The sequence below is a fragment of the Heptranchias perlo genome, chromosome 1 (genome assembly GCF_035084215.1).
Source record: "Heptranchias perlo isolate sHepPer1 chromosome 1, sHepPer1.hap1, whole genome shotgun sequence".
NCBI lineage: Eukaryota > Metazoa > Chordata > Chondrichthyes > Hexanchiformes > Hexanchidae > Heptranchias > Heptranchias perlo.
This window is the reverse complement of record NC_090325.1, coordinates 69,939,165-69,952,243: the sequence shown is the minus strand read 5'-3', so window position 1 is coordinate 69,952,243 and position 13,079 is coordinate 69,939,165. Positions and strand designations below refer to the sequence as shown.

Sequence of the window (13,079 nt, the reverse complement as noted above, 5' to 3'; positions counted from 1 at the left end):
TAAAATGATAAAAGATGGTCTTGGTAGTCACAGACCTTTGCAGCAAAGGGAAAAGTGAACCTTTATTTTGCTGAAATAATTTGTCAATTTCAAAATTCATATTAAGCAATGCTTTTAACAAATTACTGTAAGCAAAGACTGATACAAATATTTGTACCAATCTCCTTCCCTTATATTGTAATATATTCCACTCAAAACAATACCATATCAAGATTGACTCCAATGTCTTTTGTTACCCAATCTTCACTCTACATATATACACTCAAAAGTGTAAATAGCGAATTAAACTGATGCAATCAAGACCAATTTGTGCGCAAGAACCAAGTTAGCCACATACCATGAACTTGTACATGAACACGAACAGTTAAGAGGGAGATAACTTCAGATGTAACTTATTGATGACTCACAGAAGTCTGCAACAACCTAATGAGAACTGTGTATCACAGCACAAGATTCAATGTTATTCAACAGAAGTTTTACACATCATTAAAGTTTAGAAAATACATCAACAAACAGAAGTGGTAAGAATACAGTAAATGCGGAGAAGGTAGTTACCATACCAAAAGCGTCATCTATAGTCTTTAATTCTCTGTGAACATAGCATTATTTCTGCACCATATCTAGAAAGTTCAATTTTCAGTTGGGAAAGGGGGTCAAATTATTATGAAATATCTGAATTTTCTTCCATTAACTATTGCTGAATTCTGCTTCCTTCTACTTTTCCCAACAAAAAAAAGTTTTTTGGGGGGTTGAGGGGGTGGGGGGGCACGGTGGAAGACAAACACACTACAAAATATTGCCCAAAATCCTTTGGTCCTCATATTAAATCATGCCACTAATATGCCCTTAACAAATGGGGGTTTATAATTTTCCTATTTTCTTAGATACAGTGTCAGGAATTACATATTTCAATAGTGCCTGAAACATGGTCACAGCTTATTGGTTTGGCACATTATTGTTTTGCAGTATCTAATCGGAGATACACATTACAAATGATTTAATTGCAAAAGTTTGTGTGCTGATGTACATCCCTATAGTCAGTTCACAAGCACTGCACAGAATTAATCAATGATCAAATTGATCTTTTCTCAAAAAAGTTACCTTTACAGGTCAAAAATTACTTAGCAAATATATTTCTAAGTGTCACACTGCATTCCATGCTTTTTCATCATCAAATACTTCAGGAAAAAGAAAACTATTCGCATGGTGAGGCCTGCTCTAACTTGAGTGAATTTTCATAAACCCCTGCAGATGCTATCAAACCTGCAGGCAGTGGTCCACTATTATTGTCTATTCATCTAAACGTAACACTGGACTTCTAAACCCTTCAGATTCAGTTCCACTAAAACTCATCACTCATTCCCTCTCAATTACAGAAGTGTTGCCATTGTTTGTCACAACATTTATTTTCTAAAGGATATTTATTTTACTAGGGTTGCGATCGTGCAATATCCTTATGTCTATTTTTCAATCTCAAGACAAAGCATTTTATTTACTTAGCTGCTACATCTGCCAAAGAAAAATGGCGAAGAGCTCTTGTTCTGGCTTGGCAAGATTAGATAAAATTCCTCACTAGGAATAGTCAGAGACTCACTGCTTTCTAATGAACTGTTGAAGTCTACATAATCTCACAACTTCATTTACACTAGGCCTGTAAATTCAGATTTTTTTTCCCCAAGCATACAGTTGTTTTCATTTAAAATGCATTGTTATACACTGAGACTTGGGGAGAGGTCCTTAAGGTGGGATTGTATTTTGGGTATCATAAGGGTACATTTTAATTGAACTCTTCTTGAAAGGGATCCTTTATTTTATAACTTATACCTAGAATGGATCAAAAGGTGAAACTCCCACAAATTTACTTCAATATTACGCACTACACAATATCTGTTTCAACCAATCACTGGAGAAAATAGATCACAAAATGCAAGCATCAAACAGGTAATTTGATATTAGTAGTTTCGGAAGAGACAACAATAAACCATACTCATCACCGATTCCTCCTTCTGGAATAATTACATTTAAGAGTGCTGTTTTTCTGGTATTATCTTAAATACGTTATTACACTAATTAAAGATGAGCCTGTATTAAAAGCTAGTATATCATTCTGCAGTACAAACTTACTCAGATACTCTGAAGTGACAGCTCCTGTAAACACCAGAGAGATCAAATTCAGTTCTGATCAAAAGCCTCCCAGCATAAATGGAGTATTTGATACTCAGTGCCTGTTATGCACATGCTAATTGAAAAAAATCTGATATTTTACTGAGCCTGTAACCCGGTTTATCAACTTAATTGATAAACTAAAAACTAAGATTGACTGATGAAAATAAGTTGATTCCAACAGTATGCATATTCAGTGCTAAACTTACTTTACAGTCTTGAAACATTAACTGCATTCTTAATACTAGGCAGTTGCAAATCCATTTCAAGCATAGTGGAAATCACATGTAGCAAACCAAAGCTTAATGCAAATAATTTACTGGGTTACCATGTGCATGACTTATGGTAACCCTGTAAACACTACTCAAGCCTGACTTTCACGTTAGAAACGATCAGCATGCAATGGTGACAATTCGCAAGGCAGGAGCTAGCTGAAGTTGACATGGGGTAAAGATGTCAAAAGTTTTTAAATTGTGTGTGGTGGTGGTGGGGGGGGGGGGGGGGATACAAGAGTCTTTGATGCTTACAGTGAATATGTTTTAAACAACTTTGAGTAATAGGAAATGTAGGAGCCAAACAATTATGTAGTATGTTGAACTCTGGCTTCAATACAAGTCTGCATTGAGGAGTGCTGCTTATTTCAATGTTTATACAATGTAACTAGAGTTATAACAATCAATGACGCAAAAGAATAGGCAACTACCAACTATCCAGCAGCTCAATGAGCTTTTAGTTTGCTGTGAAAGTAGCACAGCCATAAATAAAGTTAGCCCTGAGCTTCTGGTTGCAAGAAGCAATGCAGCAATGAACGAAACCTGACGTGCACTGCCTATTCATTCAAATAGACAAAACTAACGGATATCAAAAGCTGTACTTAAACACTTTTTCAGTAGCCCATAATCTCATCTATTACAGTGAGTGATAGACCCGAGAAAAACCGTTTCTCAAAGTTATAAATGCCGTATATCATTGTCAGGTACAGGGACAGAGATGGATGCTCACAAGAGTCCTTTCAATAGTCACCACAAGGCTAAGATAATAAATAATTAGAAGTAAAAAAAAATCCATTTGTAATAATTTGATTTCTTTTTCCCCCATCGTTGTAACAATGATTGCTAGTGTAGGTTTATTTTTGAAGTAAGAAATGCCTCTGAGGAGTGGCTTTTAATCACTTGATGACCTTGTCAACAATTATGCATTTTATAAGCATTGCACAAACTACCATGTTGTTACAGGTTTACAGCAAAACTGCAGTCTGACCAGTCACACCCAAAATTAGCTTCAGTGATATTACTGTTTCCTATGAAGTGACTGTAGTTATATGGCATTTTCCTGTGAACAAACTTAAAAAAACACATATCCAGATATTTCTCATGTGGATTGATGAAGAGAATTCTGGGTAAGAGGTTTTTCCTTCACATTTCCCCAAAATAAGTTCACCATAGAAGTTTGAGCAAATCAGTGGGTTTCTAGTGCTATGGACCATGGCAAACTTTTTCTTGACAGCTGGAGAAACCTGAATTTTTCCCCTTTGGTTCATTCTCTTGCTTCCCATTAAAGCTCTGTCATTCCTATAACAACCAACACCCCCCACCAAAGTACACATTTAAATGTCGTCCCATCATAATCATAATTTATTTAGCAAATGAAGTCTGAGATGGGACACCATTTAAATGTGTACGGGGGTGGGGGGGGGGGGCTGACATTAAAAGGAAAGTCAGCACTTTAATGTTATGAGGGTAGGAAGGGAGAAGTGAAGAGAAAGCAAAATGCCAAAATTATCTGTCCGAGCTGTGCAATCAGTGTGTAAAAAAAATCTGAAGCTACTTGTATAATCACTAACAACCTCTCACTCAAAACTAAGTCCATCTTCAAAAATCTACTCAGCTGGGGCCAAACATTCCCTACAGCAGAGCCACTGAAATCAAAAGCTGCCCAGATCCTGCAGGGGTTCCTCCTCTCTCCTTTAAAAATTCTTTAAAACCCTTGACATCGTTCTTGTTGAAAGCTACTAAAGCTCGTCTGTGTCTCCTGGAAGATTGCATCTTTTATTTATCGCCCCTTGGCTTATTTTCACAGTGAATTCCTGGCTAAATGCAATCAGCCAAGAACCCTCCCTGTACGCACTCCTGTCATTCTTGATCGGTTGCATGCGGAGAATCAAGCGCAAAAAAAAAAGCTCATCAAAGCCAACAGAACCGGCCACCACTTCATTTTTTTAAAAAAACACGAACAAAACTGACCCATTTCGAAAGGGAGCACGAAAGATCAAAGAAGAGTCGATGTGAAAGCTAGTATTTCAAAAATAAAAAAGGGAGACAACGACAGAGAGAGAAAAAAAGCCTAACACATACTGGGCGAAAACCCCTTTAGGCGGAAGGGCACTGCGCCCAATGAGCCACTGGAAAATAAATGATCATGCAGAAAATCACGTTTGCAGATTGCTTTAGAATTCAAATTAACCGCAGACTAAGGTGGAATGAAAAAAAAAAGACTAGCCATTGAAACCCAATAAGTGATCTTGTGAGGGGGAAAAGGAAGATCTGTTTAGGGGAGGAAACTCAAATCTGTTGAGACGTTTGGTCACCCGATCTCCTTTTCCCTTGGATGGATCCCCCTCTCAATTCTTCGTGGTATGAAAGGATCGCTCCAGCCAGTCTGTCACTGCCGTCCACATATTTCTATCCCCAATGTCTTTAACAAGCATTGAAGAAAGCTCTATTGTCCGACGGTGGAGGGTGACAGAAACTGAAAAGAACAAATAATAAACATGAAAATGGGAACAAAGTAACGAGGCGGTGGGAAGGGAATGCCTGACGGCTATTTGATATGCGCAATTGGCAAATATAACAACCAGGATCGCTTCCAACAAAAGCAACTCCCCCACCCCTTACCAAGTATTTCAGGAAAAAAAATGGAAATAAAAAAAAGGGAGAAATATCTTCGTCGTCAATCCTTTTAACTGGAACTAGCGAATCCAGATCGTGGCAGAAATTTGCAAGGTTACCGAGACCGCCGTCTTTTTTTTTTGAGGGGAGGAATTTGGAGTTCAAAACCCTTCCCATTCCCCATAAAATAAACATCCCACACACCAGTAACATGACACATGCACCCGTACATTTCAAAACAATATATATTACAAATATAAAACAGTACTGCAAAACAGGACGCCATCTTTTTTGAAAGAGATCTGATGAGAAAAAAATTCTTTGTGGCACTGAACATTTCAAACAATCTACACCAACTCGTGCGATGTATTAAAGGGGCACGATGCTTTGAATGACAGGGTTAAAATCCAACGCTGTCCCGAGTGATCAAACGGAATGTTGTCCCTTTAAAATAAAGGGTGTATTGTGTACACTTCTTCACCTGGCTTGCTCTTTAAATTCCTGACGTGGGCACATAATGCATTCTCCTCTTCGCTTTAGGTCCGATTAAAAAGAGCCAGGAGGGAGGGGGTGGAAGAGAGAGAATACTTACCGACTTGAAGGACATTGTCCACACAGCCGCTTTCAAGGAGTACGATGCCCCGTTTAAAAGGCAACCTGCTCTCATCGTCCCCTCCGTCTTCGGCCGAATAATTGAATGAGGAATACATGCAAATTTCCCGTTCATTCCTTGGGAAGGACCAGTAGACGATTCGCCTCTGAACGGGCTCCGGGATGCGGGTGAAACGCTCTTCCACTTGCTGGAAAGGCCACTTCTCCGCTACTTTCCTGGCACTAATGTCCAGCAGCGACTCCGGGTTGTAGGTTTTCCCGGCCGGGGCCGCCCTCTGTGGCGTTTTGGAAGGATTAAAGCCGGGCCTGCAGCAGAGCCGTTTTGCGGGTGGCTGACCGCGGTCCGCCATACTGCCTCGCTTCGCTACTGTTACATTGAAACGGAAGTTATGTACATTATAAGAGAAGCCTTTATCTGTTTACAATGAGGGCGCGCCTCGGTGCGGCAAAAAAGGTCACGCGCTCCTAATATGGAAATACCGGGGGGCTGGTCCTGAACGTCGGCGAACTCCTGTGATCTCGCCGCAAAAGGACCGCTTGCCCATAAAAGGGCGGAGAGGGGGCGGTCCGGAATGTCGGCGAACTCCTGTGATCTCTCCGCAAATGGACGTTCCATCCATAATCGGGGTGGAGGGGCCGTTCCAGAACGTCGGCGTTCGCATTCTAACTTCGAAGAAGACACGCCCCCTTCTCTACAGGGGGAGGATGGGAGGATTGGGGGGGGTGCTGGGTTAATGATAATAACTGGAGCGACTCGGAACGTTAAGTCTTTGTCACGCCATAAAAGGACCGTCTGACCTAATTAGGAGAAAGAATGCGGGGGTGTTTCCCTTGAACATTCGGCCGGTTCCTTTTGTGATGCCAAATAAAGGCGGTCGCTCCTTTTATGAAAGGAAATGGAATGTGGGGCGTTCCTTCCACCAGCGGCCGGTCCTTTGTGCTGCCATATAGGGAGCCGGTCGCTGACGTCGCAGGGCTCTTCAAAACAAAGGGCGCACGGTTGGAGACGAGCGAGTCTGCTGAAACACAGCAGCTCGCTTCCTGTTTGATTGAAGTCTGGTGCTTTAAAGGGAAATTTGTCTTGCAAAATAACACACCAGCAGCCCTGGATACGGAGGGCGGTTTTACTCCTGCTTGGGATTGTTTCCACTTGGACCGCCGGAGTGTTTGTCTTCACATTAATTGCACCGGACGCATCGACTCTGGCAAATTTAAAGCTGTTTTAAAGCTTTTATATTCCGGTAGCCAGTTCTCCCACAACATGGCCTCTCGGAGACTTCCTCTTAAAACCTTATCGAAGCTTTTGTGCCAACTGCATAAATCTAATTATTGCAGTTTCAAACTTCCAAAGGTCTTAGTCGGTATTTATGTTCGGCACACCTTGGCACGTTTAACAACCGGAAAACGCTTATCAAGATTGCATTTACTGGCAATTACCTACTTCTGTCCAAATCCAATTTCCGTTCGTTCCAATAGAATGTTACAGAAGGGGATTGCGTCTCTGCAGTGTCATTGCCAGACTTTTTTTTTGTCCGAGTTTGTGGTTGGAATGGACTACAGGGAAAATGACCGAGCTTAATTTTTTTTACACTGGATGACGATATTTTTATCCCCTCCACATGTGTTCCTCAGAGATACAAAACGCCTACAAAAAGTGTCCAGAATGTATGCCCTTTCCATGACGAATGCAACCTTCAGCAATTTAGGCCTAGACTTCTACTGTACTAGTCATTAGCTTGCCCACAGCACTCAGTTTTTCCCATTTTCAAATTGTACACAGTATTGCGACAAACCTGGCAGCAGTGAAAATTCTTGGCAACTCTCTGCACAAGCTTTGAAGTTAGAGAGTTTCCATACTGTCCAAAGGTTTGAACTAAATTACCATGGCATATGCAGGGTTTCGGAGGAAAAGGGAAGGGCAAGGTTGGCTAGTAACTGACTGCACAGATGACGTTCTCTACTTGTCAATAATTCCACAGGAAAAATACATTTTACATAGAACTCTGGGGAAGGGGAGAAGGCATAATAAAATTACATTAAATCCTAAAATGAGATTACTGATTCAGAACGACCAGGATATTTGTTATCCTTCAACCAACATTTATATTGAGAGGATTACCTTGAGATTCTTCACAAACTATAGAACTGTGAGGTGCAAAGGGATGTGAGACCACATTCTAGGAACATAGGAACAGGAGTAGGCCATTCAGGCCCTTGAGCCTGTTCCACCATTCAATTATATCCTGGCTGATCTGTATCTCTCAGCTTCATTTACCCGCCTTTGATCCATATCCCTTGATATTCTTACCTAATAAAAATCTGTCGATCTCAGTCTTGAAAATTTCAATTGACCCAGCAGCCACAGCCGTCTGGGGGAGACAATTCCACTTTTCCACCACCCTTTGTGTGAAAAAATGCTTCTTGATTTCACGTCTGTATGGTCTAGCTCTAATTTTAAGATTGTGTCCCCTTGTTTTAGATTCCCCCACCAGAAGAAATAGTTTTTCTGTATCTATCAGATCCCGTTACCATTTTAAACACCTCAATTATATCACCCCACAACCTTTTGAACTCGTGGGAAAACAACCCAAGTTTATGCAACCTGTCCTCATAATTTAAACCTTTAAGCCCTGGTATCATTCTGGTGAATCTGCTGAAATGTGTTAATATATTGAATTGAATTGAGAACTGGCTGGAAGGCCATAGACTGAAAATAGTCATAGATGGATTTGGATCTATTTGGAGACCGGTCACCAGTGGTGTCCCGCAGGGATTGGTGTTGAGACCGTTGCTCTTTACTATTTTTATTAATGATTTAGATGTAGGTGTTGGGGGCATGATCTGCAAATTTGCAGATGGAACCAAGATCTGTGTGAATGTCAGGACTGCAGACAATGCTCAACTGCTTCAGGTGGATCTTGATGTTTTGGGGAATTGGACTTGTGACTGGCAAATTATATTTAATTTGGAAAAGTGCAGTGTTATGCATGTGGGCAGGGCCAATGCTCAACATAAATACACCCTTCAGGGAAAAGCATTAAAGAAGGTGGAGAAAGAAAACGATCTGGGCGTTCTAGTGCATAAATCTCTAAAGGTTCATGACCCATGAAGCAATAGCTACAGCAAATAGGGTGTTGGGATGCATTTTTAGGAAAATTGACTATAAGACAAAGCATACTATTTGTCCTTGTACAAGACCTTGGTCAGGCCTCAGTTGGAATACCGTGTCCAGTTTTGGTCTCCTCACATGATGGGTGATATTGAGGCTTTGGAAAGGGTACAGAGGAGGGACACTAGACTAAGTTACCAGTTTAAAGCATCTTAGTTATTAAGATAGGCTAAAAGAGCTGGGACTCTACACTTTGGAGAAGCATAGACTTAGGGGGGATCGGATCAATGTTTATAAGATGATGAAGGGAATAGATTGTGTCCGAGTTGACAGTTTGTTCCGATTAAATAGGTTAGAGAGGACCAGAAGAAATAGCTTGAAGGAGCCTGTATGGTGGACACCTATTCACTGAATTCCTTCAAGCGAGAGCTGGACCTGTTTCTGGCTGGGGCAGAGATCACCTCTTACAAAAGATAGGTACTGCATAAAATTATCAGGGCCAGAGTGGTGATCTGGACAAGTTTCGATCACCTGGGGGGGGGGTCAAAGAGGAATTTCCCAGATTTTATTCCCCCCAAATTGGCCTGGATTTTTCTCTTTTTTGCCTCTCTCAGGAGATTACATGGTTTTGGGTGGGGTGAGGAGTGTATATATTGTGATATGCAAGGCATGATAATTATGTGGGACAGTCTGGATGGACCAGGGAGTGTTTTCCTGTCTGTCATTGTTTGTATATATCCCCATAAAGGCCAACACATCCTTCCTGAGCTGCAGCGCCCAAAACTGAATGCAGAACTCCAGATGGGGTCTGACCAAGACTCTGTACAAATGAAGCATAACTTTCTCCCCTTTGTATTCCAACCACCTTGAGATAAAGGCCAACATTCCATTAGCGTTTTTGATTATTTTTTGTATCTGTGTACTAGCTTTTAGTGATTTGTGTATCTGGACAACCAAATCCTTTTACTCCTCCATTGTTTCTAGTCTCTCGCCATTAAGAAAATATTTCAATTTGACTTTCTTGGATCCAAAGTGGATGATCTCACACTTCCCCACATTGAACTCCATCTGCCTCACTTTTACCCACTCACTTAATCTGTCTGACATTTTGCAACTTCCTGCTCCCACCCTCGCAGCTTATTGCACCTCCTAATTTAGTGTCATCTACAAACTTGGATTTACAACTCTCTATTCCTTCAACCAAGTCATTGTTATATATGGTAAAAAGCTGAGGTCCCAGTACAGATCATCAGGTCACAATCAGCCAGTCAGAGTATGTTCACTTTATTCCTAATCTCTGGCACCTACCTCCCAACCAATTACCAACCCATGTCACAAGGTTACCTCTAATTCCATGCGCTCTCACTTTTGCTAATACTCGCTTATGCATAACTTTACCAAATGCCTTTTGGAAGTCCATGTAAATAGCATCCATAGACACTCCCCTATTTACCTTGTTAGTGACCACCTCAAAAAATTCAACTAAATTAATCAGACATGACCTACCCTTCACAAATCCATGCTGACTCTCTTTAATTAGCTCATACTTGTTCAAATGCTCTGTCACTCTGTTCTCACATCCCTTTCCACCTCACAGTTCTATAGTATGCGAGGAACACATCTTAAAGTATTTTATTAAAAACAAAGTTAGTAGAGCTCAGTCCTTTTAGAGAGACTGGTTCCAGGTGAGTGCCCTCAGAATGCATAATTTTCTGAGATATACCATAAATATAGGAACAGGAGTAGGCCATTCAGCCCCTCGTGCCTGCTCCGCCATTTGATAAGATCATGGCTGATCTGTGATCTAGCTCCATATACCCGCCTTTGGCCCATTTCCTTTAATACCTTTGATTGCCAAAAAGCTATCAATCTCAGATTTAAATTTGGCAATTGAGCTAGTATCAATTGCCGTTTGCGGAAGAGAGTTCCAAACTTCTACCACCCTTTGTGTGTAGAAATGTTTTCTAATCTCGCTCCTGAAAGGTCTGGCTCTAATTTTTAGACTGTGTCCCCTACTCCGAGAATCCCCAACCAGCGGAAATAGTTTCTCTCTATCCACCCTATCCGTTCCCCTTAATATCTTATAAACTTTGATCAGATCACCCCTTAACCTTCGAAACGCCAGAGAATACAACCCCAATTTGTGTAATCTCTCCTCGTAACTTAACCCTTGAAGTCCGGGTATCATATATTGGGAGATCCAACAATATAGTCCTTTCTTAAAGTGTAAATGGTTTATTAGCGCTTCTGGTGGCCAAAAAGGTTACACTGTATCCATTGAAAATTCCTATACTAGGAAGGATCAAGGTTTGGTATTCTGAAATGCTTTAGATATACAAATTTGGGGAACAAATTTTCAATGTAAGAGAAAAGGCTAGTTCCTTTTAGAAACCTCTGATACGGTATGCTTTCAAAAGCAATTTGGTGAGGCATATCATGTGAAAATGGTGATAGAGGTTAACGTATCAGGCTGAGAGCCATGGAAATGTATATGTCTTGGTCGCGTGCTTTCTTGTTGATCACCAGATAAATGTTTTTTTTAAATCTTTTAGGGCCAATTCTGTGGTCCCATCGCAGTGGTGGTGGGACTGCTGCTCTTTGGGTGCATTGTATTTGGCACAGTTACCCTGATTTTGTGAGTTTGAGGGCAGGTCACTCAAATATTTATGTAACACTCCCAGCTCCAATTGCCTGAAGGCAGGGAGCACAGTGGGGTCAATGGGAAAGAATTCCGGCAATGGTTGCCCTTAAAGAGGGCACGTTTGCACTGGAAAAGAGAAGGTTGAGAGATGAATATGATTGCTGTTTTTAGGATCATCTTGACTGGCCCAGAATTGAATTGAAGGTTTGGCTGCAGGAAACTATATATTTCTGGCAGCTGCTTCCTTTGTGAATTGTAGCCTTCTAGAGTACATCTCCTCTGACCAAGACAGGTAGGCCTTGGTATTTACTCATGTCTAATTGGGTAAGTCAGGTGCGGCATAACTGGGTAAGCCTCATACCTCCTCAGATCCTTCCCTTCCTCTTCCAGAACCAGCAAATATAGTGATATCCCCAGCACCACACCCAATGTTCAGAATTGTGGCAGTGCTGCATTAAGTAGCACTGGGCAAACACCCACAGACTGCAGAGAATCCTGATAAAAAGAATCCTGGGAAAAAAATCAGTGCAAGGGGGCAAAAAAAGAAAGAAATGGCCAGAAAAGAGGAGGTACTAGAAGGGATGGCTTTACTTAAAGTAGATAAGTCACCCGGTCCGGATGGGATGCGTCCTAGATTGCTGAGGGAAGTAAGGGTGGAAATTGCAGAGGCGCTGGCCATAATCTTCCAATCCTCCTTAGATATGGGAGTGGTGCCAGAGGACTGGAGAATTGCAAATGTTACACCTTTATTCAAAAAAGGGTGTAAGGATAAACCCTTTTTTTGATGAGGGAACAGAGAGGTTGATGAGGGCAATGTGGTTGATGTTGTGTATATGGACTTTCAAAAGCCGTTTGATAAAGTGCCATGTAATAGGCTTGTCAGCAAAACTGAAGCCCATGGAATAAAAGGGGCAGTGGCAGCATGGATATGAAATTGGCTAAGTGACAGGAAATAGAGAGTAGTGGTGAACGGTTGTTTCTCGGACTGGAGGAAGGTATACAGTGGTGTTCCCCAGGGGTCGGGACTAGGACCACTGCTTTTTTTGATATATTAATGGCTTGGACTTGGGTGTACAGGGCACAATTTCAAAATTTGCAGATGTCACATAATTTGGAAGTATAGTAAACAGTGAGGAGGATAGTGATAGACTTCAAGAGGACATAGACAGGCTGGTGGAATGGGCGCACACATGGCAGATGAAATTTAACATAGAGAAGTGCAAAGTGATACATTTTGGCAGGAAGAATGAGGAGAGGCAATATAAATTAAATGGTACAATTCTAAAGGGGGTACAGGAACGGAGAGACCTGGGGATATATGTGCACAAATCTTTGAAGGTGGCAGGATCGGTTGAGAAAGCGGTTAAAAAACCATATGGGAATCCTGGGCTTTGTAAATAGAGGCATAGAGTACAAAAGCAAGGAAGTTATTTGAAACTTTATAAAACACTGGTTCAGCCACAGCTGGAGTATTGTGTCCAATTCTGGGCACTGCATTTAGGAAGGATGCGAAGGCCTTAGAGAGGGTGCAGAAAAGATTTACTGGAATGTTTACAAGGATCAGGGACTTCAGTTATGTGGGTAGACTGGAGAAGCTGGGGTTGTTCTCCTTAGAGCAGAAAAGGTTAAGAGGAGGAGGAGATTTGATAGAGGTATTCAAAATCAT

The 13,079-nt window shown here is 41.3% G+C and overlaps 1 protein-coding gene across 2 annotated transcripts in view; it reads right to left on the bottom strand.

The window, feature by feature from the left end:
• Positions 1-6,190, bottom strand: part of LOC137323084 (zinc finger SWIM domain-containing protein 6) — a 173,763-nt gene extending 167,573 nt beyond the window's left edge. The window contains exon 1 of one of the 2 annotated variants that reach the window (XM_067986493.1): positions 5,644-6,190. In XM_067986493.1, the coding sequence (XP_067842594.1) occupies positions 5,644-6,013 (370 nt within the window). In that variant the 5' untranslated portion in view covers positions 6,014-6,190. The remainder of the gene's footprint in view (positions 1-5,643) is intronic. The other variant, XM_067986500.1, reaches the window with a different exon arrangement.
• Positions 6,191-13,079: the final 6,889 nt, after the last annotated feature.